The 27,979-nt window shown below is 48.5% G+C and overlaps 2 protein-coding genes across 10 annotated transcripts in view; one reads left to right on the top strand and one right to left on the bottom strand.

Annotated features, from left to right (window-relative positions):
* The window catches only part of GMFG (glia maturation factor gamma), a 20,226-nt gene extending 15,658 nt beyond the window's left edge, over window positions 1-4,568 (bottom strand). The window contains exons 1-2 of one of the 7 annotated variants that reach the window (XM_053267193.1): window positions 4,379-4,568; window positions 1,296-1,421 (exon numbers count right to left, since the gene is read on the bottom strand). In XM_053267193.1, coding sequence (XP_053123168.1) covers window positions 1,296-1,298 — 3 coding nt within the window. In that variant the 5' untranslated portion in view covers window positions 1,299-1,421; window positions 4,379-4,568. The other 6 variants (XM_053267190.1, XM_053267186.1, XM_053267191.1 and 3 more) reach the window with 6 other exon arrangements.
* On the top strand, window positions 2,685-27,979 carry SAMD4B (sterile alpha motif domain containing 4B). 3 transcript variants are annotated; one of them, XM_053267179.1, is made up of 13 exons: window positions 2,685-2,815; window positions 11,911-12,368; window positions 15,085-15,567; window positions 16,768-17,010; window positions 17,583-17,692; window positions 18,166-18,252; window positions 19,402-19,708; window positions 20,445-20,530; window positions 20,619-20,734; window positions 23,053-23,251; window positions 23,500-23,623; window positions 24,033-24,116; window positions 25,164-27,979. In XM_053267179.1, exons 2-13 carry the CDS (start codon window positions 12,173-12,175, stop codon window positions 25,190-25,192), a joined length of 2,064 nt encoding a protein of 687 aa, XP_053123154.1. In that variant the 5' UTR covers window positions 2,685-2,815; window positions 11,911-12,172; the 3' UTR covers window positions 25,193-27,979. The 3 variants fall into 3 exon arrangements, with proteins under 3 accessions (XP_053123154.1, XP_053123152.1, XP_053123151.1); XM_053267177.1 differs by lacking the exon at window positions 2,685-2,815 and adding an exon at window positions 4,283-4,423; XM_053267176.1 differs by lacking the exon at window positions 2,685-2,815 and adding an exon at window positions 4,446-4,620.

Genomic DNA, 27,979 nt, shown 5'->3' with positions numbered 1-27,979 from the left:
TTTTTGTTTGTTTGTTTATTGTTAAATTTATATACCGCCTTTCATTAAAACAATCAAGGTGGTTTACAGCAAAATTAAAAAACAAGATTGTAAAAAAGACACAATGCCTAGATGTACCAGACTGCACATGACATTCAACACATGTGTAGCAGAATGCACATACTCTGAGGGGCCCAGTCCAGTGTTCCCTCTAAGGCAAGCATGTGTGTGCGTGCTCACACAATTTTTGATGACCGCTCAGTTAATTTTAGATCCCGCTCAGGTTGAATCAGGAAGGCCCCACTCGGAATGCAAGTGCACACACATTGCTTTGATACTGCCGCCCGGAACAAACCTTGTTCCGCACACTGTTGATAAAAAATGGAGAGAACTTCCCCAGCTTAACTTTTTAAATGAACACATGCAGGGTCAATCCATACAAAAATATGTACACACATACAACATCTATACATGTGCACAGTGTGAATAAGCCCTTATGACCAAATCCAAGGGTTCCCAATCTTTGGTCCAGTGTCCCCCGTAACAGGGACTCCCAGATCTTGTTGACTACAACTCCCATAATCCCCAACCACAATGGCCTTTGCAATTGCTCAGTTGACCTAAGTAATCCTCTGACCTAAGCAATTGCTCAATGATCATACAATCTATAAGGGTTGGAAAGCTGACGCCAGGCACAGCTCCCTGCCCTAAAGCAGGCTTTCTCCTCCCTGAAATCCATCCCTGACAGAAACTGGCCCAGCCTCTTCCTGAATATTTTGATAGAAGAAGATTCTGTATCCTCTCCCTAGGCATCTCATTCTGTTGTTGAACGAGTCAACATCTTTTCTCTGTTCATACTCAACATCTTTTCTCCTAATGCACAATCACAAACTGTCTTCCTGCCATTTTAAACCTATCACTCCTCTTTAAACACGACCCTGCTCCAAAGTCTCCCTTCATTTTGAAATTTTGATTTGGCAACTCGATTTACACGCCACACAGGAAGTCAATATTGTCTAACTGTCAATGTGTGGCTGCCAGCTTGGGCCAAGCCACAACTGTCTCTCTCTGTAGGTTTGAAGATACGGGCTGCCTCTTGGAGCAAGACAAGGCTAGGGAGTAGGGACTCCACAGCTTGGGAAGTGACCCCACTTCAGATATTTTCAAAATTACAATGACCAATGAGACAGTGGCAAAGAACTAGTATGATTTTTTTAAAGAATTCAAAGTAGCTGGTACAGTGCAGGTATGGGACAAAATCTGTCCACCACAGCCCACCCTACTTCTGATCTCAATTAGGAATTGCTTAACCTGACCATTCTGTCTTGGGTCTCTCCAGTCGAATGTCCCCGTCCAGTGAAATCCTCTAGCTCTGGGTTCAACGTTCTTGCTTCTGACAGGATGTGCAGAGCTCAGCTTCTTTGCTAAGGACACTCTGACAGCTGAAAATGAAAGACAGCTAGAGAGGAAGTCTAGACTGCTAGAGAGAACAGGGTGGAGCATCGAGAGAGATGCAGAAGGTTTGCATTATCCACTGCAAAAAGGGAAGTGCAGGCAGAAAACAATAGAGATGTCATTGTTCTTCCAGAGCAGAGCCGCTCACCCCTGGACTTCGGGGCCGAGGTCTGGCGCCTCCACAGCCCCTGGGGGCCTCAAATCCTCTTTAGTCTGTCCCGGGTGGTGTAGTTGCCCGGTGGAGCATGATGATGCTTAATTTTCGGGGGGGGGGGCTCCAAAGGCCTCTAGGTCCAGGATCCAAAATTACCTAGGTGCCCCTCTGCTTCACGGTTCAGGAGTCACACATAACCTGTACCTTTCAACACGAGGACTGACACAAGCAGACAAGAGGAGCACATAGGGAGACTCAAATATTGTCCAGAAATAGTTTGACAAATCAATCCTGGTGTCTCAAGCAAGTATGTCAAGGTACTTGCTTAGGGAAAGGCAAAACCTCTACTACAGAATTAAAATGTTTTGCAACAAATTGTTCAGACTTTTTTTTCTTTGCAATTGCTGACTTATGGTTTCTAAATCGCCAGATTACCATCTGGGTAATCGGTCCTCTTTCACAGGTGTGTTCTGTGGTGACCCAGGACAGGGATTTTTTGCAGAAGCTTCTAAGCTGTGTGATGCTGTCCCCTTGGAGCTTCGTCAGACTCCTTCACTGGCCATCTTTCCCCATTGAGTGAAAACATTCTTGTTTCAGCACGAGGCATGCATTTTTGAGCTAAATTGGTGTTTAAACTGCGGTTTATTAGTTTTAGGCTGTGATGTTGCTTGTGTTTTATTGCTGTTTTGTATTACAGGCTTTAATTGGTTGTTTTAACGGTGTTTTACTGGGTTTCTATTTTTGTACACTGCTTTGAGCCTTTTAAGAAAAAACCGTTTATAAATTCAATTAATTAATTAATTAATTAATTTAAAAAATCAATTGTGTATGAAGGGCTACTGTTGTTTTTCCAGCTTACTGAATATGCCATCCTAGGGTGCTTGCATTCTGTAACCTAAATTACATTGATGGACTTACAAGTGATTGTTCTGCTTTATCTCAAAGGGTTTTACCAGTTTGGGCACAGCGGGGAAATGCCTTGACTAGCAAGCCAGAGGTTGCCGGTTCGAATTCCCGCTGGTATGAAACACCTCTATTGGGCAGCATCGATATAGGAAGATGCTGAAAGGCATCATCTCATACTGCATGGGAGATGGCCATGGTCAACCCCTCCTGTATGCTACCAAAGAGAAGACAACCACAGGGCTCTGTGGGCACCAGGAGTCGACACTGACTCGACGGCACACTTTTCCTTTACCTGGTTTTGAAAGTGACCATTTCTCTAAGGTAAGTCGCCAATAATGCAACAGCTGTGGATTCAGTGATGTGATCCTGGATTGATGACGGGTGATTGTATTTCAGCTCTCACAAATCTTCTGCACAGATTAAGAGACTGTCAGAAGGCAGTGAGAGGAGACTTGGTGGTGGATTTAGCAGGGCATGATGAGTTGGCTACCAAGGGACAGCTTGATCTCCTTGTAATCACGCAGAGAAGCTGGATGGAAGCCGACCACACAGGGGATACCCTCCTGTTCTTTCTTGAATTCTCCTTTTGCGGGGAGGGGTGGTTTTATAGACTTCTCAAGGGAGCTGGGTCTTCGCATAATGTGTCCGAAGTAGGATAGTTTGATCCTGGTCATTTGTGCATCGAGTGAAAATTCTGGATTGATTTGTTGTATAGTGGGTAGCTTCTGCCTTTTAGGATCGACCATCAACAGTCAAAGATCCAGCAGTCAAGAAATACGCCGCAGACCAGCACGTGGTAGGGTTGCAATGAAGGCCTTGGAAAGGAGATTTAGATGTTGTGACGTGTCTACGCCTACTAAGATTAGAATCATTTGGACAACGGTTTTCCCCGTGATGCTCTAAGCATGCACAAGCTGGACTCTGAAGAAGCAAGATAGAAAAAGCATTGAGCTTTTGAACTTTGGTGTTGGAGAAGACTTTTGAGGAGACCATGGACAGCCAGGAAAACAAACCAATGGATGATAAAACAAATCAATCCAGAATGTTCACTAGAGACACGAATGACCAGGTTCAAACTATACTACTTTGGACACATTATGGGAAGACCCGGCTCCCTTGAAAAGTCCATCATGCTGGGGAAGGTTGAAGGAAAGAGAAGAAGAGGACGGCCAGCAGCAAGGTGGAAGGACTCTATGAGGACAGCCATGAATGCACCACTGAGAGACCTTCAAGGCCAAGTGGAAAACAGATCATCCTGGAGGGAATCTATATCTGGGGTTGCTAATAGTTAGCTCCGACTTGACAGCGCTTAATCAATCTATCTATCTATCTATCTATCTATCTATCTATCTATCTCTTCTCCATTACTGTACTTCTGAAGTTTGAAGTTTCTCTGAGGAAATTATTGTGGTGTTTGAAGAAACATATATAGGAAGATAACATAATAGGGATTTATATGTATTGCTTAGACACATTTCAATGACCAACGTTATCTGTGCGTTGCCACAAAATATATTACTTTCTGGGGGCCATTAAAAGAATTTAGATGAAATCGGATGCCGATTGTCAGCGAGGCGCTGCCGCAGCGTGAGGCAACTATTTGGGCGGGAAAAGAGAACACTGGGGCGCGACCAAAATTGTAGGGCGGGAGCGACCTCTCTCAGACCTCGCCCCCTGCTCGCCGCTGCCTCGCGCTCCGGCTCCCTCTCCTTTCATTGGTTGCTCGGGATGTCCTCGCGCGTTGTTCTCCCCAATCAGGCGGGGCGGGAGAGTGATGAGGCGGGACTAAAGCGGAAGTCTCTCCAGGGCGGGTCTTTTAGGGGAGGTTAATATCGCCCGCGAGGGGGAGGGAGGAGAAAAATACTAAACCTTTCGTTGGCTTACATAGACGTCAGTCGAGCCCTCCCCTCCAATGGGAAGGGCAGAAAGGTCTGTTGACGTAGAGAAGGGGGAGGGGCGGAGAGGGCCAGGCGCGTGCGTGGCCGCGTCGTGCGCTGACGCGAGCCGTGCGTTGTGACGTCGCGCGCCGCCCTCAGGAGTGTGTGTGGTGGCTGGAGCGGTGTGTGTCTGCCTGCTCGCCCGCCCGTGACTGGCTCTGGCGGGGGCTGGAGTGGGCCGCGGTGACGGTGAGTGCGGCAGCGGGGCCCGGAGGGGAGCGCGCGGCGAGTGGCGGGGCCCCCTAGGGCCCCCCCACCCCCGAGCCCCTCAGAAGGGGGAGGAGGCCCCGCCCGCAGTTGGAGTTGGGGGAGGGGAAGACACGCCCCTTCGCCGGACCTGGGCTGGCCGCCCCTCCCCCCGCGCTCCTGCAGACCCACCCCGGGTCCCACCTAGGCCCCTCGGCGGGGGAGGGGTGGGGCGACGCCTCCCCCCCACCCTGCCACCCAAGTCCCATCTTCTCCTGCCCCACACTTTCCTCCGCATGCCTCCCTTTGCTCTACCCCAGCTGGGCTCAGCAGCCTGGTTTCTCTTCCCACCCACCCGGCTCTGAGAATGGCTTTGGAAGAGGACTGGAGACCTACGAGGGTGGGGGGAGCTATTCGGCCGGGTGGCTCCGTGGAGCCTCCATGTCCAGAGGCAGTATGCCCCCGAGGACCAGTTGCCGGGAGTGGGGGGCGCACGGCTGTGGCCTCCCTCTCCTTCCTGCGGGTTTTCCCCAGAGGCCCCTGGAAGCGGGCTGCTGTACTAGAGAGCCCTTTGCTCTGATTCAGGAGAGATGTTCTTGTGTTCACCAAACCCACCCAAAAGTTAAGGTGATGTTTGCAGATAGGTAATTGGACTTAAGAGGAGTGAGAGCAGAGCCTTGTTTTGCGTCTTATGCTTTAGGCATGCAAAGAGTGGAGAGCTGGTCTTGTGGAAAGGTACAGGTGAATTGTGCCATCAAGTTGATTTTGAGGCCTGGTGCCCACAGAGCCCTGTGGTTTTCTTTGGTAGAATACAGAAGGGATTTACCATTGCTGCCTCCTGCACAGTATGAGATGATGCCTTTCAGCATCTTCCTATATCACTGCTGCATGATGTAGGTGTTTCCCATAGTCTGGATAACATACCAGTGGAGATTTGAATCAGCAGCTTTCTGCCTGTTAGTCAAGCATTTCCCTGCTGGGCCACTTGCTTTTCTCAGAGGTATCCTGTAATGTTTGTCTTTAGTGGTGTCCATTCAAACCTACCTCTTTCCCCCCCAGACTATCTGGATGTGCTGTCCAGGTTTTATCTCCTTTATCAGTGGGTTTGGAATGTTGAGGTGGCTGGGCGCATGCTGGCTTGGTCCCATGTCCTTGCCAGGCCCCTTTTTGTATTGGGTCTCTTGCCACAGTCAAGTGTTGGACACAGCAAGTAAAAATGAAGACTAGAGCTGCAATCTCATTTATCGAAGAGTAGTGTACTCCACATGGGGCTGCTTTTGAAGATGTTTCAGCTGGTTCAGAATGCTGCAGCAAGACTGCTTGCGAGTGCTAGTTGCTGCACAGGTATTACACATCCTGTGACAGCTTCACTGGATGTCGGTTTGCTTCTGGGCCACATTCAAAGTGCTGGTCTTCACCTTCAAAGCTTAGGACTGCAGCATCTGTCAGACTGCATCATGAATCATCCAGGATCCTCCTCATCTTCTCAGATCCTGTTCTTGGCCCTGCTGCTGTCAAACATTTGGTTGGCGGGAACTAGGGACAGGGCTTTTTCAATAGGGGTCCCCTGTCTTGGGTGGCTTTAAAAGGGGCTTAGATAAATTAATGAAGGGCAGGTATATCAATGGCTACTAGTATTGATGGCTGTAGGCTACCTCCAGGCTCAGATCTGAACACCAGGTGCAAGGGAGCAACAGCAGAAGAGAGGGCATGCCTTCATCTCTTGCCTGTGGGCTTCCCAAAAGCATCTGGTGGACCACTGGGAAACGGGATGCTGGACTAGAAGGGCCTTGGGCCTGATCCAGCAGGGTGGTGGTTATTTCTGTGGAATGCCTTTCCAGAGGTGTTTCATCGGTCTCCTGCCTTGGTTAGTTTTTAAATGAATCTGAAACACCTCCTTTTTAAAGAAGCATTTTAAAACTGGTTTTAGTTGGGTTTTAGTCCTGTCTGCGATTTTATCTTACTGCTTGGTTTTTATGTTTTTAACATAATTGATCATGTCTCTATTGTAATCTGCCCCAAGCAGCAGTGTGTTAAAGGGGCAGGATAGACATATTTTAAAAAATAAATATTGAACACTGGGACTAACTTCTGAATAAACATGCTTAGGATTGTCCTGTAGGTGGACTTCCCCTCTCCACCGCTCTGTTTTGGGCATTAACTATTAACCTGATTGTTCAGGCATTGATTATCTTATCTAGCTGCTTAACTCTCTTCTGCTCCAGGAATTTTCCATATTCTCTAACCCCTACCCCCACAGTCAATGCCTCTCATCTTCTGCCATGTGGGACATGACTTTAAGGATCTTGAAGACACCTTTTGGCCTCTTGCTTCCTCCAACCCTGCTTCCCAAGTACCAAACAGGCTTCATTATTATGCCCCTGAGCCCACAGCTGACCCGAGAATCCTATTGGGAAGTTAGTTCCACCCAGGTCAGCATGCTCCTGTGAGTTTTGGAAGGCTTTCCAACAGAGAGCTGAGAGATTCCTGGGACTGGGCACAAGCAAAGGATGTTTTGACCACAAGTTTATTCAGCTTGTTCCATTGTGACCCATCTTGCCCCTTGCTCAAATATAGAAATCCTCTTGACAGCTTTTGTGGCACCTGTACCTGAAGTTGGGAACATCCCAAGTGTTTAGGCATCTGACATTTTTTATCATCTTCACCAGCCTGATGTTTACACTTGGAGCTGACTCTTAAAACACTTTAATTTTTGTCCTTAGCAATAGGAAATAGATTTATATCCCTGCCTAAATGACTTGCTTGCAGATAGAAATGGAGTGACAGTTTTGTCTGTCCTGAGTGGTCATTTAGACACATGTGGATCTGGATGCTCAGGAGGGAGGGCTGAGCCATCTTGGGCTGGATTCTAACCAGCTAGCGCTCTTGCTTCCTTTCGGCACGTGTGCAGTCTGTGTGACATGAGGGCTGCTTTCCATCTTGGGTACCTTGTTCACTTATGACCCACAGTCGTCATCCTTATGGCTCACAATAGTTGCATGACTGCCTCTCATGCACCTTGCTGGGAAACTCCATTTTCATTTTGGTTCTCTGTGTCTTAAACTGACTAACTTATTACCGGTACCTTGTTGTTGCAGCTCCTGTTATGACTTGGCTTTGGGTTCTCCCTGTTCTGTTTTTGCTCTCCTTTCTGGAATGTACCATTAGTTCATTTTGCACAGGTGTTGCTAAAAATTGCTTCTCAGCAGGCTGAAATTTGTTGCTTTTATTTCTTTAGCTTGCCTTTATGGATTTACTGGGGCTTTCCATTATCATATGTTCCGCCTTCAGAAAGTAGTTGCCCACTGCTGTTCTGTTGGCCTGCTGACTACCCTTCTGCTGCTCCTCATTTTGGATTTAGGAGTATACTGGTCTGGGGTATGTCTACCACTTTTGCTGGAGCAGCTGTACATATGAATGAGAGGGGAAAGAAGCTGGGCCTTGCATTTGGTAGGCCTAGTGCTGCTCTGTGGTGGTTATATGTGCAACTCTACTTCTTTGTCTTCTAACAGGGTGGGTTCAGGTCCTCTGGGGCAGAGGAGAGCATAATGCATGTATAGCAGTGTATATTTTTTTTTGGGGGGGGGGCATTGGGTTGCCTGCTTCTGGCACTCGGTGAGGTACCATTTATGAAGCTACACATGTTGGGCCTTCATCCTGCCTTTCTGTCCACTACTTGTTCTCCTGCATGCCATTCCCCCATCCGATATCTGTTCCACATATGTTGTTTGCTTCCTTTCTTTTGTCAGTTCTAGTGTCCAGCTGAGCTGATACCATATCCTCAATGCATAGAATGATTGTTCTTCCAAGTGTGCAATGTCTTTCACCCCTGAGTTGGACTGGAGGGGGGAGGTCACTGATGCTCCCTTTGACTCTCTGCAAAGGGCCTTTTCCTTCATAGCCAAGTCACTGGAACAAGGCTAACATGTCCTGCATTTTAGCCCTGGATTGTCTTTTGGTAAGTTCAGATGATCTTACAAATCATGAGTGGATCCCAATTTGGAGAGCTCACTCAAACCATAGTTTGCTGGTTCAGGAGCAACTTCAAACTATGGTTCAATCAAACCAGGATATATTTCAGTAAACTGATTCTGCAAGCAAACAGGAGAAGGCATGCAAACACCAAGGTTTGGAGAATCATCTGAATGGAAACAGCTTTTCATCCCTGGGGGAAACTCTAATATCTGTATCAAAGTTTTAGAAGCCATTTCTGTACAAGAGGAAAATGCCAAAAAGCTAGAGTATATCACTCATATTTCTGGTAACGTGGAATTCGTCTGGCACTGTTTGGCTTGTCCCATCTCAGACCTAGTTGGATCAGAATAAAGTTTCCTGTGGGTGAAAAGTGTCTGTGTAGTGCTACTAGTCTCCAGCTTTGCTTTCTTTCTCTTAGCCCAGGGAGTTGTCAAACATGGGTCCTCATTGTGGCTGGGAATGATGCGAGTTGCAGGCCCATACCATTTGGGGACCAAAGTTTGAGAAATTGAGAATCCTTCTCTTTAGTCATTTACACAGTCCAAGCATGCCCCTGATTCCCTACCTGTAGAGCAGAGCATCTCTCTTCTCCACACACAGCTTCAGATAGCATTCCTTTCTAAGGTATAATTAGAGCCAGCTGCCTTGCTGTGGCTGCTCCAGACTTCTCCTGACTGTTTTCTTCGGGGAGCATGCTTGCTTTGGTTGGCTTTAATTATAGTGTCCAGAGAATAGAGGGACTCAGGCAGCCTCTGCCTTAGTCGTCTTTCTTTTTTTATAGACAGATGCTCTCCTTTTTTTTTTTTTTTTACAAGGACTTCATAGCAACATTGTGTTAAGAGCTCTTTCTTGTTGTCCTCCATCAAGGGTTGATGGCTTTCTAAACTATGGCAGTATTCAGCGGGCTGCTATAGCTGGACTATACTCGTTAATACAGTATTTTCTTCAGTTGATTCTTTTCCCTGCAGTAATGGGCAGGAGGGGATCAGCTAAGGAAGCCCCATCTAGCAATAAACACACTATCTTTAATCCCCAATTCTTCAATCACATCCTGTTAGGGAGCTGAAGAGGTAGGGAAAGGATTTTGCATTTATTTTCCAAATAACCTGTTGTGTCTGTTGAGCTTGCTTCTCTTTGTAGTTGTGGGCAAATCTTTTAGACTTTTTTTCAGATGTTAATGTTTCTTGAACATGGGTGAATGTATGAAGCTGTCTTATACCAGCAGACCACTGGGCCATCTAGCCCATAATGTCTGCTCTGCTGAGCAGAGAATATTTCCCCATCACCTGCTACCTGATCTTTTGAGCTGGAGATGCCAGAAATTGATCCGGGGACCTTCTGCATGGCAAGGCAGGGGCTCTGCCCTCCTACAAATGGGAGTATTTACATCATCAATATGCCTGACACTTTAGAGTGACATAAGCAAGAAAGATGGGTCTCTGTCCTGATGAGCTTACAATCTCAATGTCCACAGTGCAGGGGAAACACAAGAAGATGGGCAGTAGTAATGAGGGATTAGTATGCACTGTTATGTATACATGGGTGGGCATGACGACTGCTACTGTATGTGCAGGATTTTCTCTGTGTTCCCTTTAAACAAAAGGCTGGGCTGGAAAAATGTTGCTGCTAGCGGCCAGCCTCAAGTGACTGGGAGTCTGTGTCAAAAGAAGTTTCTAAAAAGTTGTCCTTTGGGAAAGAACAATTCAGAGGTGGAGCATTTGGTGAATGAAGTAAAGGTGAATGAAGGAAATTATTGTGAAGCACCCCACACTGTTGGGTACATTGTCTGTTGGCATATTGCAGATGGAAAAAAGAGTTCATTGTGAATGGTCTGAGGCCCTTGTCCTTGCATTCCTACTCCTACAGGGACTCCCCTAATCATGGGTTTGAACTTGGATCTTCCAGTCCCAAGTCTAGCATTTAGGAAGAGATAAAATTCTGTTCCTGGATCCTAGGCTGTTCCCTTGTTGCTGCACTGTAAGGCTGCTGAAGCAAGAGGTTCAGGCTGATCTTCTGTCAAAGCATGGTGGTGTTTGTTCTCAGTGTTAAAACCCTGAGGTGCAGAGTGATGCAAAGCGGTGTCGAGATGTATGTATTAATTATTTATTTATTGAGTTTTTATACTGCCTTTCAAGGCATCCCAGGGCAGTTTACAAAAGTTAAAATACAATAACACTCCATTAAAAAATCACATTTAAAACCTTAAAATCAGTTAAATAGTAAAAACCATAGAGCACAAAAAACAACAGCTGAGAGTCCTGGCAGCCCCTAAGAGGTAAAAGACCAAACAAATTAAAAGGTCTTTAGTTTTTTAAAAGTAGTCACAGATGTCAAAAAGCAGCCATTCACTGGGAGAGTATTCTAGAGCCTGGGGGCAACAACGGTGAAGGCCCTGTCTGTGTGCAGGGTAATTTAGCCTCTCTCAACGTCGGCACACAGAGCAAAGGCCCCTCTGATGACCTTGTTGGGTGGGCAGAAACCTTTGTGTGCAGGCAGGTATCCAGGGCCCAAACTGTTAAGGGCTTTAAAGGTAATAATCAGCACCTTGAATTGGATTTGGAAGCTAATTGGCAGCCCGTGCAGCTCTTTTGAAATAGGTGTAATATGTTCTGAGCGAGTAGTTCCAGAGAGAACCCTGGCAGCTGCATTCTGCACCAACAGAAGTTTCCCAATGTCTTCAAGGACAGTCCCACGTAAAATGCATTGTAATAATCCAGCCACGACATGACTAAGGCATGGGTTATCATGGCTAGATCTGCCTTCTCAAGAAAGGGGCACAGCTGGCACACTAGCTGAAGTTGGGCAAAGGCACTCCTGACTGCCAACTTCACCTGAGCATCCAAAAGTAGAGCTGGGTCCAGCAACACCCTCAAGCTGTTCACTTGCTCTTTCAAGGAGAGTACAACCCCATCCAAAGCTGGTTGAATCACCTTACCCCAAGTGGTTTTTCTTCTGACCTGCAGCAGCACCTCTGTCTTGTCTCGATTTAACCTCAGTTTGCTCGCCCACATCCAGCCCCCGGTTCATTACATCCACTGCTTCCCTAGGATCTGATGTCAGAGAATGGTAAAGCTGAATGTCATCTACATATTGATGACACTTCAGTCCGACCCTCCTGATGAACCTCTCCCACTAGTTTCATGTAGATGTTAAACAGCATGGGGGACAATACTGAGCCTTGAAGGACCCAAGAGGCCAAGAAGTCAAGCAGAAGTCCCCCAGCACCACCTTCTGGAACCTCCCGCAAAGAAAGAACCAGAACCACTCCTGTGCACCACCACCCCGATTCTAACGTTTTGTGTTCATTCTCTCTTTTAGGGGAATCTGAACCTCCCTGCTAAAGAGGAACAACCCAAAAAGGTGTAAAGAGAGAGCCAGCCCTTTGCAACAGCAAAGCCTCCCTTTCCATGCCATCTTGTTCGTTTATTGACGGGAAAATAGGCGTTTTGGTTGGCACCCTTGTGCTGGACTCCCAGACTTGAAGTTGAAACCATGTGAGGGGTGTTCCCCTCCCCACTGTGATTCTTTTGACTCCCCTGGTTGTGGGCAAGTTGCTGTTGAGCCCAAGGTGCTAGCCACCATGATGTTCCGGGACCAGGTGGGCATCCTTGCTGGCTGGTTCAAAGGCTGGAATGAATGTGAGCAGACAGTAGCCCTGCTGTCCCTCCTCAAGCGCATCTCTCGCACCCAAGCTCGCTTTCTGCAGCTGTGCCTGGAGCACTCGCTGGCTGACTGCACCGAGATCCATGTCCTGGAGTCTGAGGCCAATAGTGCAGGTAAGTTGGCTGGCTGTTTGTACCTGATGCCTCAGAGTAGACTCTAGCAACTCTTCCACACAGTGATTCTTGCATGCCACCATGGACTTGGGACTGCTTGTTGCAAGGAACTTGTGGGTGGGTGTATGCAAGGCATTGACCCAGAGTGTAAAATAGTGTCAGGCCCATGATGAGAACCTGGTGGTGGGGCTTTGCCATCTCAGTCCTGCAAGGTTTCTAAATCTCCAAGAAGATGCTGTTTCAATCCTCTGTACTTGGGGCCATTTCATAAGAACCGAAGGAGAGCCCTACTGGATCAGACCAAAGGTTCAGCATCCTGTTTCCAACAGGGCCCCATGGCATGCTTCCAGGAAACCCATAAGCAGCTCATGAAGGCAGCAGCCCACCCCACACAACAGGTATTCCGAGGTATGCTGCCTCTGGATGTGTCTGCATTGATAGCTCGTGGCTAATAGCCACTGAGATCTCCCCTCCATGAATTTTCCTAATCCTTTTTAAAAGCCGTCTGAACTAGTGACTATTGCTGCATCTTGTGCAGTGAATGCCATAAATTAATTATGCTTTGTGTGTGAAGTCCTTTCTTCTTGACCTGAGCCTGCTGCCAGTCAGTTTCATTGGGTGAGCCCAAGTTCTAGTAGTACAAAAGAGGAAAATATTTTTCTATCCTGTTAATAACTTTATAATCCCTAATGTGTTAATCTTTATTGTGGTGTGTGCCTTCACACAGTTTTGCGCACTATATGTGACCGAAAACCTCCTAAGCTTTATTCTTGGTTACAGCCAGTCCTGGTGTGTTTTAGCATCTCTGATTGAAGCACGTGCTTGCAAATAACATATTTATCCAGATTCTTGTTGTACGCTTTAGGGGTACATCCTGTGTTAAACATCTCTTCTTTAAAGGTAAAGTGTGCCGTCAGGTCGATTTCGACTCCTGGCGCCCACATAGCCCTGTGGTTTTCTTAGGTAGAATACTGGAGGGCTTTACCATCGCCTCCTCCCGGGCAGTATGAGATGATGCCTTTCAGCATCTTCCTATATCACTGCTGCCCAATATAGTACCAGCGGGGATTTGAACCAGCAACCTTCTGCTTGTTAGTCAAGTGTTTCCTCCTCACTGAATGCAAGGAAGAAATAGCTCTGCTACAAGCAGTCCCACAGCAGCTTCCAGATTGTGACATGCACACACACTTTGGGGGTGATTACCCTGTGGCATCTGCCACCTCTCAACGAGCAGTTAGTAAAGATCAAGTGTCCTCATAAGTTCAGTCCAATTTCAGTAATCTGTGTGTGAACTCTGAACTACTTGGTTACACTCTATCCACCATCTCTCAGACTGCCCCCTCCACATCCTGGAGCTTACAGATCCAGGCTTCTCCCTTTTTGTAGAGAAAGCAACCTCTATAGCTCTCAGACAACCACCTCACTCAAGCGTTAAGATGGCTGTGAATTTTCAGAGGCAACCATCACAAAGCCAGTAGCATTATGGTGGCTTGGAGACCCTAAAGCAACTTCTGGTTTGAGCCTTAAAGGCCTTGTATATACTACTGAGCACTCCTCTCCAGTATTCCCTGTAACAGAGATTCCCAGATATTGTTGACTGCATCTCTCATAATCTCCAGCCAAAGGCCATTGCAGGTTAAAATGCTGGAAGCTGTAGGCAACAGTATCTGGGAATCTTTTTCATCCCCACCCAACAGCATTGTCTTGAAAAACTGATTCCAGTGCAGATTCAAATGGCCCTATTGCATATCCACACAGCCTGGCCCCTGACTCTTAATCTGGATCTCACCCACATGCCTAGTCCAGGGATTCTTAAACTGGGGTCCCCAGATGTTGTTGAACTACAACACCCATCATCACTAAAACACCATGATGGTTGTTGTAGTCTGAGGACCCCAGTTTGAAAACCTCTGGCCTAGCCTAATCCAGTGGGTTTTGAAAGTGTGAGCATCCTGCAGTCCCCTCTCAGAATGTCTTGACTGGGCCAGGATCCAGATTGGGGGCAGCATTAGAGTGGCAGAGAGAGGGTGCCCTGGCGGAAACTGTATTTTTCAAAGCCACATCCTTAAATAATGTTTGGCCCCAAGTGACCAGCTTGTTCTCATTTTGAATTGGTCCCATCAACAATGACGTGCAGAGCAAATGACCTTGCATTCAGGGGATAGTGACTTCCATAATTTGGGGGAGGGTGAGTGGGTTAGAAAAGGGGGCAGGCACCGCACCAGTGCAGAAACAACAGGAGAGGAATCCTCAAAGGTGCCCTGGAAATGTGGTCTGTTAGGCCTATAGTGTCTGCGCAGATATTTTTCTCCAGAGATGCTGAATTACATCGAGATAATGCAGAAGTCTGCCCTGCTTTATCGGTGCCCCCAAGAGAAGAATGTCCACTTGAAACGTGTTGGGCCAAATGTTTAAAAATAATTTCCAGTTCACGAATCTTTGCAGTCTTTGGCTCTCCCTCCCTTCCTTCTGTTACCTCTTCCACTGTCAAAATTTAAACTAACCTCCTCAAGCCAGGACCTTTGCTCCTGCTGGCTGATGTTTCTCTGTGTGGCACTGTGTATTATTCTAGCCTAGGTGGCCTTAATGTGCCGCTAAACTGTTCATAGTGCCTTGGAGGCTACGACTTCCCTGCAGAGGGGCTTGGATGGGAGGACTCCTGACCCTCCAGGGTATGTGGTGCTGGTCTGACTCCTCTGTTTCCTTCCTCCAACAGCCATCATCAGTCAGTGGCACCAAGAGCCAAAGGACAAAGTCGTCTCCCTGCTCCTCTCCCACCTGCCCCTTCTCCAGCCTGGCAATGCGGATGCCAAGTCAGAGTACATGAAGCTCTTGCAGAAGGTGCTGGCTTACTCCATCGAGAGCAACCTTTTCATTGAGGAGAGCAGGCAGCTTCTCTCCTACGCGCTCATCCATCCAGCCACCACACTGGACGACCGCAACTCCTTGGCCCTTTGGCTCAACCACCTCGAGGAACGCCTCTCCAGCGGCTACTCCGGCCAAGGCAGGGGCCGATCCGACACAGCCTACCACTCGCGACAAGGTTCGGATGAGTGGCAAGGTCCGGTGGATGCTGGCCTTGGGGACCTGGGACACAGCTGGCAGGAGAAGCCGCCTCGGGAAAATGGACACATGTCCTTCCACTCCTCTGGCTCGGTGCCATCGGCCATCAACAGTATTGGGAGCAACGCAAACACAGGTTTGGAAAGTGCGGGAGGTGGGTAGGGACTAAAATGGGCACATCCTGCCTCCTTTGGTTCACACTGCTATGGCATTCCCTAGTGGGTTCTCTTCAAGTCTCAGAGTTTGTTTTGGAGAACATCCCTCCCCCCGCCCCCCTTTATTATCTCAGGATAATAAAGAGCACAATCTTCTAGGAAGTTCTTCTGTGTCAGGCCCAATGTGTTGGGCAGAACTGCAACTTGTGCAGTAGCACTTCCCAGAGGATTGAGCCTCGGAGTCTATCTTTTACCAGCCTGGCTTTCTTGTGAGAATGCAGTGAACTGCTTTGTTTGTGTCCCACCCCCTTGCATTATCCAGTATGCTTGCATTGTGTGGCCTTGCTGCATTTTGAAGAAGCAGCTCAAAGGAAGTCCGCTTGGACAATGGAGCAAGCAGTCTTATTCCCTGGGAACAGTCTTAGTAAACTTCATTTACCTGAGAGTGTAGTTTGTTGCCTCTGAAGTCTCAGCCACCACAAACTCAAGTCTGCTGCTACAGGTTAATGATCATGGGACCCTTTCTGGAATGTTTCTTGTCCTAGTCAGAACTAGAAAAATGTTTCATTTGTGGGCTCTGGGCAGCTTTGGGGAATCATGGTCAGAATTTGTTGGGCAACAGCCCTCCATAGGGTTGTATAACATCTTGGAATTCCTCAGTACCAGATGTTCTTTGCACCTGTTATCCAGAGGGTTTGGGGGCTCCAGCCCTGCCTTGAGAGCTTCACATTGTGTTCCGGCCCAAAGCCCCACCCAGTCAGTGCCACTGGATGAACCCAAATTCTGGAATGTACAGAGAATTCATTTTTATCTGTCCCTCCCTCTGCGCAGCTCCTAATTTCAGAATTTTGTCATGCTTTCCTGTAGTAGTAGTAGTAGTACATAGCAAAAGAATAGTACAGAGAAAGTGGTTCCCTGTCCCCAAAGGGGGGCTCACAGTCTAAAGAGAAACACAAGATAAACACCAGCAATGGCCACTGGAGGGATGCTGTGCTGGGGCTGAATGGGGATAGCTTTGTGGTAAAGAGACTTTACCACAAAGTCTCACCTTATCTTAAGCTAGAAGTCCCCAGCTGCTTAAGTCTTCCATCATAAGGAAAATGCTCCACCCTGCTGCTGATTTCATGATCTTTAGCAGGCCTCATTCATCCATGTCTGTGTCTCTCTCTGTCTCTCTACAGCTCTCCCCTGCCAAATCCACCCCAGCCCGCTGAAGCGCTCCATGTCCCTCATCCCCACCAGCCAGCAGGTCCCCAGTGAGTGGATGAGTGTGGATGAGATGGGTGCCCGGCCAGCCTTCATCCCCAGCGGAGAGCACGCACCCCTCTCGCCCCAGAGCAGCGTGGCCTCCTCAGGCAGCGAGCAGACGGAGGAGCAATCCGGCAGTCGCAACACCTTCCAGGAGGATGGCAGTGGCATGAAAGGTGCCCTGAGCGTCAAGCAAGGAGGGTCAGAGATGGTGGCTGCTCTTTGGGTGGATTGGAGCCATTTCCAAGGCCACAAAGCAGTTTGGGCAATGAGTGCTAATTCCAGCTTAGGGGACACGACTCCGTTCTGCCTAACTTGCAGAATTCCATCTTGCCTCCCCTGCTTGAGCACAAACTAGAAATGTCGGGGAATGAGCCCAGCTCTGCCCCTTAGCGATGCCTCTTCTGCCTTGTTGAAGCTTCTAGCTGGAGGCTAAATCACTGGGAGTCCAAAGGGGGAAACCTGCTGCATGGTGGCCAGTATCAACACAGGAGTAGGATTTGGAGATGTATTTTGAGGTTCCTTGTAGCCCTCTGGCATGAAAGCTCCCACAACTCCCCCAGCTTATGGTGGCCACTTCTGAACTCTTTCGCAGATCAATTTCAGAGATGTCCTGCCTGGTGCAGAGCTTCACCCCTCTTGCTTCTCTGCTTGAGTCACAGGCTAGCTCAAGAGTCATGTGTCACAATTTCTCCTGGACAGCTGGCTGCCCCAGAAGGTGTCTTAACTCTCGGTCCCCTCTATGCAGATGTTCCCTCATGGCTGAAGAGCCTCCGCCTCCACAAATATGCAGCCCTCTTCTCCCAAATGACCTATGAAGAGATGATGACCCTCACAGAGCAGCACCTAGAATCGCAGGTACTGCATAAGAGTCTTCTGTGTAGCTGGGGTTGGGTAGAGGAGCAGTCTTAAGAGGCTGCTGTTTAGAACCAAGAGACTGGGGGTGGGGTGGGCACAGGGGAGTGTCTGTCCCTTGATAGTTTGAAGACATTATACTGAGCCTCTTCTGGTTTCTGCTAGTAGATAATGCACATGTGTCTTCCACATCTCTTGTCAAAACGTTAAGGGCTAGAAACTTGATCCCCCAAATGAAAATGTAAAGGCTACTGTATGGTATGGTGCAGTGATTGTAATGTCTGTTTCAGACACATGTGGACACCTTCTGTGGCTGTTCCTTAGTGGAAGAGGCATACTTGCATATCATGCATTCGTAGAGAGGGGAGCTTTGTCTATTTAAACACTACCACCCACTCCTCTGAAGGCTAGGGAGAGCAGAGGCACCCATTAATATCTCTTTCAGCTCCCTCTCTTTACCAATCTTTCCTGAATAGAATGTGACCAAAGGAGCAAGGCACAAAATAGCCTTGAGTATCCAGAAGCTGCGGGAAAGACAGAGTGTCCTGAAGTCTCTGGAGAAGGTAAGGGAGCCTCTCTCGAGCAAGTTAGCTGCCAGCTTTGCCAAAAAGAGACAGAACTGGTGTTCCGGAGATCTCGAAAGTATTCTTCTAGGATGGCCAACCCTGAACGGGGGCCCCCAAGTGAGTCTCTCTTTGAGGACTGCAGAATGTAAGAATTGTCATGTTGGGTCTCAACTGTAGCCCAGCAGGAGTCTGCTAGGTGCCCTGAGGCAGGGTCCCCAACCTTGGGTCCCCACATGCACATTTACTGCAAATATGTATATACTGCTTTGCAACACCTTCTCACATTTGTATCTGAGTCACAGGCTGGCTCAAGTTTCTTCTGGGCAAGAAGTCCCCTCCCTGTTCTTTGCAGCCGGTGAAGAGAGCCAGTGCTGTTGGGTGAATGGTCTTGCCATGTGGCCGAGGTTTTGGGCTCCTGAATATACCCTTTAATTTTATTAGATCTATATATTACATTTTCATTGGCTTGTTCAGTGCAGCAAAACATTACCACTACAGCAGACCTAGGGATCACAATATTTTGTTCTGTATGTGTTTATTTAGAAAGCATTTATGGTGCCTGTGTGTGCACTAGTGCTCAAAGTGGCTTAAAAAAAACAAATGTGTTCACTAATGTCATAAAAACACACATACAAACTGCCGAGTAGCAGCAGTTTTAAAAGAACATGCTAGTATACAGGATATAATGCAGAGAACAGCTATTAAGCAATTCACAAGTTAATCCCCTGTGAAAACCAACTTCATAACCTAAACCAAATAACCAAGTCAAAAAACAGTTAACTCAGGGATTCTCAGACTGGATCCCCAGATGTTGCGGACTACAATTCTCATCATCCTCACTCAGCCTTCAGCCATTGTGGCTGGGGATGATGGGAGTTGTAAAACAACATCTGGCATCCCAAGTCTGAGTCTCCCCAAGTTAACCAGCAAAAGCCCAGAAAAATGTGGAAATAGTTCTTGATGGAGAAGAGGAGAGCTGCCCTGGCCCTTCCCTTGGTTGACTGAGGGTCTTCACCGGCTCTCTGTAGAGTTCACAGATGATCTGGAAGGCAGAATTGGGGCACACACCCCAATGCCCCAGGGTGCCAGAGGGCACCCCCACACACACACTTCATGGCTTCTTCCTCTTCTCCCCCTTTTCTTCAGGATGTCCTAGAAGGCGGGAACTTGTGGAATGCCCTCCAGGAACTGCAGCAGATCATCATCACGCCCATCAAGGCCTTCCATGCCCTGCAGGCTACAGTCGCATCCAAGGAGGGCCAGCAGCTGGGGGCTGAGCAGCGCGGTGCTCCCAAGCTGGGCCTGGACAAGACCAGCAACGGTGCTGAGGACAAGGCACCAACGGCTGACACCTTCCCACCCCCATCAGGCTCACCGTGCGATGGGGAGTCAGGAGCAGCACCTGTCGCCGAAGGGGACATCGCAGGACAGTTCACCCGGGTGATGGGCAAAGGTGAGGATTCCAGGCTGGCAGCACTACTTTTGCAGCTGAATGGCACGCTCTCTTGGCTCGGCTCCCTTTTGAACTCTTATGTTGACAGTAACCCCGAGAGAAACTGGACACACTGGAGTGCTTTTTAAGATAACTATTTTGAAAAATATGAACCCTACTGACTGGGCACAGAGACCCTTTTCCGCAGTTGTCTGAGGTCATCCTTCATACTGGGTTGTGTGCCAGTCATGCCTCAGGAGACAAGAAGTAGAATTTAAAGCTGTTGCCCATATCCGGTAATGAGGCAGGAAGCGCCCAAACCCCCAATTCAGTTCCTATCTTGCCTCAGGCAACATCGTTTTGAGAGAGTTCTGATTTTCTTCATGACCAGGCTTGTTCCTTCTTCCTTTGCTTTGGGAGAGCAACTGTGTTGATAGTGCATCATGTCCCTCGTTCCTTTTGCTACGTCAAAGGGATAGCTGGGAACTCTTTTGTTGAAAATATGCGCGCGCGCGCGCACACACACACACACACACACTCATTTATTCATTCATTTAGAAAACTTGGCACACCATGCTTGATTTCTAGAACCATGACTCTTGTGTAATTCAATGTTGCCTTCTGTGAACCAGGAACAAGCCCACCCCTCAGAAATGCTGTGTTAAGTATTTGAAGCGCTCCAATTTCTCTTCCCATCCTCCCCCCTCTGGTCCATGCATGAATTATGTCACCATCTCCCCTCTCTCTCTCTCTGTAGTGTGTACGCAGTTGCTGGTGTCCCGGCCAGATGAGGAGAACATCACCAGTTACCTCCAGCTGATAGAGAAGTGCCTGATGCACGAGGTAGGTGTGAGCGCTAGTCCTGCAGGAGAGTTAACGCACCAAAAGTGCCAAACCTGCCCATCCCAACTCAGCTGCCTTCTCCTTCCAGGCCTTCACAGAGACACAGAAAAAGAGGCTCTTGTCCTGGAAGCAGCAAGTGCTGAAGCTACTCCGGACATTTCCGAGGAAGGCCGTGCTGGATATTGGTTACCGCCCACAGAAGGGGTAGGTGTGTGGGAATAGCAGGTCCTAGGACTTGGTGAAGCCAGTACATCTGGAACAACCCAAGCAGAAAGCCCGGGGTGCCCACTGTGACAAATGGGCCAGAACTGGGGTAGGGAGTGTTCATTGATGGGTTGGCGCGAGACTAGAAAGTTGGTTGATCTGCAGGTTTAAACAGCTGGCATTAAGCAGGCATTGGGTTAGTTTTAGGGGAAGAAGCCATCGTTCAATGGTTGAGCACATGGCTGGCGTATGGAAGATCCCAGTTCAACCTCCAGGTTAAAAGGATCCTACTGGGAAAGGCCCCTCTGCTGGAAGGCTGCTGCCAGTCGAGAGGAGGCAATACTGGGCTGAACATGCCAATGATCCGGCTCTATGGAAGGCTACTCCATTTGTGTTCAGTGTTGGTTTAGTCTGGTATTCCCTATTTGTTAGCTGTTGCTCACTCTGAGCCCTTGGGAAGGGGCAGGAAGGGAACTGAACTGGTAATATGAAGCATGCCACTTACTGGGGAAACCCCAGGTCGTGTAGAACTAGCTGCTCTTGTGCTCCCAAAACCAGTTTGCTTTTAAGCAAAGGAGAATGTTGGAGGAGGGGGTGGGACTCTGCAAGCATCAGCCACACTTGTGCCTTTTGAGTGGCTGTTGTCATACCAGCAAATATTGTGACAAAACACATACCTCTCATAATGGCATTGCCAGGCTGTGTGCATCTGCCTGCTATTAAAGTGATGGCAAAAGAATCCTTGCTGATGAGAAGAGAGCTGTAATGCTCTCAGCTTAAGCCATCTGGGAAGTTGCTGTTTAAACTTGGGTTTCTCAGTTCTATTGTCCTCAGTGAGAGGGTTGGCAGGCATTATTGCCTGCATAATGAATTTCATGAAAACAATATAAATTGCTTTCCATCCTCTTAAAAATGAGTGGCAGCTTCTTTTTTGTTGTTAAATCAGCTCAAGGGAGTTTTTAAGGGAAGCTACCGCTTCAATCACAATCCTCACAAAAGCATCTCCTATTGCATTGCAAAATGTAAATTTTAGATGTCTGGCTTTTAACTGATCATTTTAACAAACAAAAAAGCATGGATCTGTTGACAACCCTATTCAGAACGGAAGTTGGGTGGGCTGGCTTGCTGCTTTGCAGGCTGGGCCCTGCTTGGCTGGTTCTCCTTCTCCCTCCAGGACCACTTTCTGTCAGGGAAACTGAAAGCCTTTGCAGAAGGAGAAGAGCTCAGACACCTTTGGATCCTTTTTTTTTTAAAAATGGTTTCATGTCCAAGTCTTTCTCAAGGGTCTCATGTTGAATGCTTCTGTGGTGGTGACAGCCCTGCCTCAGAGCACTAGCTAGAGCAGGCTCCTGAATGGACTCCACCCCCTGTAGATCATGTTGACAATAATACAGCCTTTGTAAAATTGGGGGAGAGAGGTCTGATGAGGTGGCCATGCCAGGTCAGTGGGTGGTTAGCAACATAGGAACCCTAGGAAGCTGGCTTCTACCGAGTCAGATCACTGGTCCATCTAGCTCAGTATGAATTACATTGACTGGCAGCAGCTTCTTCAAGGTTGCAGGCAGGATTCTCTCCCAGTCCTGTCTTCGAAATGCCAGGGAGGGAACTTGTAACCTTCTGCTCTTCCCAGAGCAGCTCCATCCCCTAGGGGGAAGTTCTTACAGTGCTCACACATGTGGTCTCCCATTCAAATGCAACCAGGGTGGATCCTGCTTATCAAAGGGGACAATTCATGCTTGCTACCACAAGACCAGCTTGCATCCGAGTTCTTTCCACCAACCTAGGAGAGGCCAGTTGAGCTGATTCATAGGCCTTTGGGTCGCTTATACTAGGCCACAGGTGCAGGAGCTAGAAGGCCCTTTTAATGGCTCCTGAGACACTCCTGATTGCACTTGCTCGTTTTGCCTACTGTTCTTCCTCTTGTTTTGTGTTAATTTTTGCTTTAATGTCCTGCTGTAAGCTACCTTGATGAGGTGAGGTGGAAATCTTGCACACAGTGGCCCGTGCTTCAGCCTGTATCTCTCCTGCACTGCCTCTTCTGCAGCTTGGAAGGACAGAGGCAAAAACTACCCCAGTACATGGGGGCGGGGGTTGGCCTGTCACTCACACGGGAGCAGCACAGTCCCATACTCTGAACCTGACTTGTGGCACATCTTGCCCCAAAGGTTGGCCGCTACAGGGCTTGAGGATTTGCCACTGCTGCAAGAAATGGGGGAGGGCAGGATTCTTGTGGCACAGCGTGGCCCGTCTTTCACCCAAGTGGTGGCTACAATGGGGGCTGACTTCTTCCCTCCCCTCCCCCCTTGATACTCTTCCAGATGGGCCTTTGGTTCCAACTCTCTCCCCATAGCTGGATCTGTGGGGGTGGGGGTGGCGCGCAGAGGACAGCGGCAGTTCCAGATGCCTCCTCGTGCCATTCCTCCAAGCCGCATGGGGATCCTGAGTCCTGCGGGGATCGGTGGCGTCTCCCCTCGGCATGCTCTGGCCAGTCCAAACCTGGGGAGCCAAGGACGGCAGGTAAGGGGGTGCTGCACAGCGGGAAGACCCGTCCATTGAGGCCTGCATGGCCATGTCTGGGTGAACCTGCAAGTGGGGGGGCTTCACCTTGACAGGTTAGTTTCAGTTCGCACAAGTCAGCAGTGAGGCTTAATTAGCTCTGTGACTTTGTCCCACCTGGAAGACGCTGGGGGCATCAAGGGAGGATTTTGCTTTTCAGATAGTCTCTTGTTTACACCAGTTTTTCTCTCTCTCTCTCTTTCCCCAAGAATCTGTGGTTTGCCAACCCTGGGGGCAGTAACAGCATGCCCGGTCAGAGCCGAAGTTCGGTCCAGCGAACCCATTCGCTCCCTGTCCACACATCCCCACAGGCCATCCTCATGTTCCCACAAGGTGAGTAAGCTGGCTGCTTAACACAGGGTGGCGAGAGTGAGGCTGTAAATATAGGAAACAATCAGCAAGGAGGAAGCGGGTGCTGGCTGAGATAATGAGAGGAGCAGCAAAAACAGCCCTTTTCATTTAAACTGTGCCAGAAGCCTGTAGCCCTGGAGCATTAATCATACGGCTGTCACCAGGCATGTGCAGAGTGCCTTTCCCTCCCCTTTGCGTAACCACCATCAGTCTGAGATTGTGGAGCATAGGAGTTTGGGGCATGCAGTGAGCCACAAGTCTTGTAATGGCGCTCGAACATCAGAAAGAAATAGGTCCCTAGCAGAGCAAGGGGCTGGGGCAGAACTGGCAGTGGCCACCCATGATTGATGCATCCACCTGACTGACCTCCCTCCCTCCTCCCCCTCCCCAGATTGCCAGCTCCCTGGAACAGACCTGGAGATCAATCCCACGCTGGAGTCGCTGTGCCTCAGCATGACGGAGCACGCGCTGGGCGGTGAGCAACTGGGGGAACAGCCTGGCTTCTCAGAGGCAGGCCTAAGATGGGCTGGCAGCACAAACACATCCCCTCCCTGATATCAGGGCAGCTGACTAGGACAGGGCCCAACAGCTTCTTTGAGCTGCTGCAGGAGTGTAGGTGAGAGGGGGCCGTTTGCCTGCCCCTGCTGCCCTAAATGCATGGTTGAAGGCAAGTGGAGAAGTTTGAACACATGCTTTGCTTGCCAAAGATCCCAGGTTCATTCCCTGGCATCTCCAAAAAGTCTCTGGAAGCTGGACTGGGAAAAGACTCTGGCTGAAGTCTGGGAAAGGCAGGACCAGTCCCAAGGCAGGTGGATCCATGGACTGACTCAGTATAAGGTGGTTTCATGTGTTCCAAGTTTGGAGGGGGCAGGAAGGGCTCAGATGCAGCCTTGGTGGTTATTTAAAACTAGGAAGTGTGGCTCATTGTTGACCGGGCAAAGTCATTTTGCATAGCTTACACTTCTTGGAAAGTTGAGTAACTGAAATATAGGTCATAGAGAGTTTTATTAGTGTGCTTGCAAAAGGGAAGTAAAAGAACAGTTTTAAGCTTGAAGGATTTCAACTTAAAACATCATTTGTTTTACTGAATGATTTACCACACATAGTAAACCTGAATCGTATTAAATTTGAAACTGAGAAAGATCTTTTGCTTCCCTTGGGCATGATGTTGTTTTGGAGTTGTTGAACTGATTGAGTCCTAAAAAAATCAGTTTGAGAACAACAATTAAAATACAATCATTATGTTCAGCATTTCTGCTTTACCAAAAAAAAAAAAAAAAAAAAAATTTAAGACTGTCACCCAGCATATTCTGGTGAAAATGTGGCGGGACTGGTATCTGAAAGTAATTTGGAAGTATGACTTTATTTTGCATAAACAAATCCAGAAACAAACTGTTCAAAACATATCTGAGATTTCTCTACTACTACTACTTTGAAGGCCTTCAAGGCTACTGGATATGCCTGGCCTCTCTTTACCATCACCTCCTCTGATTTTGTGCGCTCTCTCTCTCTTTTTCTGCAGATGGCACCGACAAAACTTCCACCATCTGAAAGAAGCTGAATCTGCTGGTTTTCCTGAGAAGCTTTCGGTGGCTGTTTTTTTTTTAATTTTATTTTTTCCCTTTTTTGTGTTAGCCCCTTTTCCCTTAGGGGTGTGTTGCTGTGAGGGTGGGTGAATCACTTTTCCCCCTGCCCCTCTCCAAACCACCTCCGGCATTCCCCAGCAGCCGGAGATACCAGGGGAGAAAAAGCTGTCACTACAATCTTACCATCTTATTGTGTTCTAATATTTTTCTACTTTTTATTATTATTATAACTTCAGCTATTGGTTTAATATTTTGATGTACACGGGAGTTGGCAGAGACTCCCGGAAAGATTCAACATTCAAAGGCAGGAGGCAGAGTTGTTTGGGCCATACGATTCCCTTTCCTGTTGGACGTTGCTCCCTGCACGTATATGAAGGACAGGGGGAACCTTGAAGCCAAGAGAGGGGAGGCAAGAAGCAGGCAGCTGAGCTCTCCCACCTTGGCAGACTGGGGAGGGCCCTGGAACCGAACATCCCCTCAGCACTGGGACACAGGAGGGCACGTTGGGATTAACCAGGCGAGCTGGTTCCGTCTGGACTAACCCAGCTGCTGGCTCCCTGTACCTGACCTTGGAGGGGAAGGGGCCATGGGGTGGGTGGGGAGATGGTCCTGCAGATGACTGAAAGAGTTTTAAAAGTGCCTCTAATGCTTCCTCCTACCAAAAGCAGCTGGGGGGTGGCTCAGCGCATGTTGGATGCCCAGCAACAGGTTTGCAAGCTGGTTCCCTCGGTTTTGTGTTTTAATGAAGCGGATGGGGCTCAAGGGGAGAGATCCCTTGGCCATCTCCCCACCCCGAGGGAACAAGAAGGGTATGGCTTGAGTGTGGGGGTTCTTTGTTTTTCAACCCCTTAAGTCTCTGCCTCCTGGGAGTGTGTTGAAATGGAAATCAGTCCCATTTTGTTGAAGCTGTTCAGATGGGTTTTGCAGATCAGTCAGCAGTTTGACGTTCAGGAGCAAAGTTCTCAGTTGAGCTGGCATGAGTTCCTTGTAGACAGGCAAGATTTGGTTCTCCCTCCCCATAATGGCAAGTTGTGGGGGTCAGACCAGTGAGGAAAAGAAGCAGTTCTGTCATGTTCTTGAAAGCTCAGATTAATTTTCTCTAGTTCTTTAGTGGTTTGGGGGTGCACAGTTGTCTGTCTTCCTAGGGGCAGGAGTGGTCAGGGAGGAGGGTATAGTCGGGCAAACCCCTGCTACCCTCAAAATCCAGGGGTTCTCCCCCACCAGCTCTGTGGCAGTTTCTGATGCAGTGACTGATGAATGAGTCTGTGGGTTAGTGGTGCTAATTAATTGGCAGGGGCAAGCTGGTGTCCAGGGAAAGGGGAATCCAGTTGGTGGGTGTGATCCTAGGAACAGATTGCCTCCCCCAGTGGGGGTGGGGAGGGAAAGAGGGACTCCTAGACATGAATCCAAGTGGACCAGTCTTCTTGCGGGGGGGGGGGGTGGAATGGGGGCGGGCCAGTGCTTGCTTTGCTATGCTTGCATTTACACAAACACTACAGGTGAGTGGGTGGATTCCCCTGTCCTCCTGCCCACCCCCCAAACAATTCTGGAGCCAGCCTTTGCATTTGCTCTGACCCTCCCTTGGCTTTTATGTATAGCTTTATTGTCACAGAAGTGATGGGGAGGGGGACGACGATGAGATTGCCCCCTCCCCTCTTCGGCTTTTGAGATTGAGGCAGCCCCAGGATTTGTTTTTTTTTAAAGACAAAAACAGGCCAGGGCCCATGCCTGTCTGTGTCCGAAGCAGTAGTGGCACATCCTAACAAGCCACAGTGGCACCAAAGGAGGCGCAGCTGCCTCTGCTTCCTGGCAGCAGTTCAGATGGCTCCTCTCTTTCTCCCTCTCCCCCTTGCTCTGCCCAGTAGCTGTGCTGTTCATCAGGTGGAGCTGTACAGTTAACCTGATGAATGGCTAGCCTGCAGGCAGCACAGCTCTTGGACGGAGCAGGAGAGAGAGGAACTACCTGAGCTGCTGGGAAGCAGAGGCAGCTGCACCTCCTCTGGTGCCACCACGGTTCAAGAGAAGCGGGTACTGTTCGGGAGAGCACAAGCAGGGGCCCACGCCAAAGCCTTCCGTGCCAGCATATATGCAGGTTCCTAAGGGCATTCCACAAGGATCAAAGTGGGATACCAAGTTTGGCAGGCTTGGGCTTTGGTGGGGGAGAGGCTGGCAGCATGCCTCCTGCCTCTGTGTCTGCTTGGCTTGTGCATGTGTGTGCACGCCCCCTTGTGGTTATGAATGCTCCGTATTGTGTCGTCCCATGACAGGCGACACACACACACACACCCTCGCCTCTCCCCAAAGGCTGACCTCGGCAGGCTCTTAGGTACAGAAAACTCTTCCTCCCCCACCCTCGAGAACTGTTTTAAAATAGAAAGGCCTTTTTTCCAAAGTATATACTGAACAGTAGCATACAAAAAGGGGGGGGGGAGCCAACTGAAAGAACTATTTCTAAAAAGTAGAGAAAGACAAGGTTCCTGTTTCAGATAGAAATGTTATTTTAGATACATTTTATTATGAATAACTTTTGTTATGACAATGGCTGGTAACCATGAATACGTTATTTAAAAAAAAAAAACCTCACAAAACATTTTACAAAAAAAAAATCCAAAATTCTGACTTTAGATTGCTTTGTTGGACTCCTTTGCTGCTTTTTCCCTTCCAGTTTTTGCTTTGTAAAAGGCATCGAGAATTTAAGTATTAGCCCTTTTTTTATTAACCTCTATGATAAAGCTGTGCTTATTTTGTATTA

The sequence above is a fragment of the Hemicordylus capensis genome, chromosome 7 (genome assembly GCF_027244095.1).
Source record: "Hemicordylus capensis ecotype Gifberg chromosome 7, rHemCap1.1.pri, whole genome shotgun sequence".
NCBI lineage: Eukaryota > Metazoa > Chordata > Lepidosauria > Squamata > Cordylidae > Hemicordylus > Hemicordylus capensis.
The sequence above is the reverse complement of the archived record's forward strand: the minus strand, read 5'-3'. Positions and strand labels throughout refer to the sequence as shown.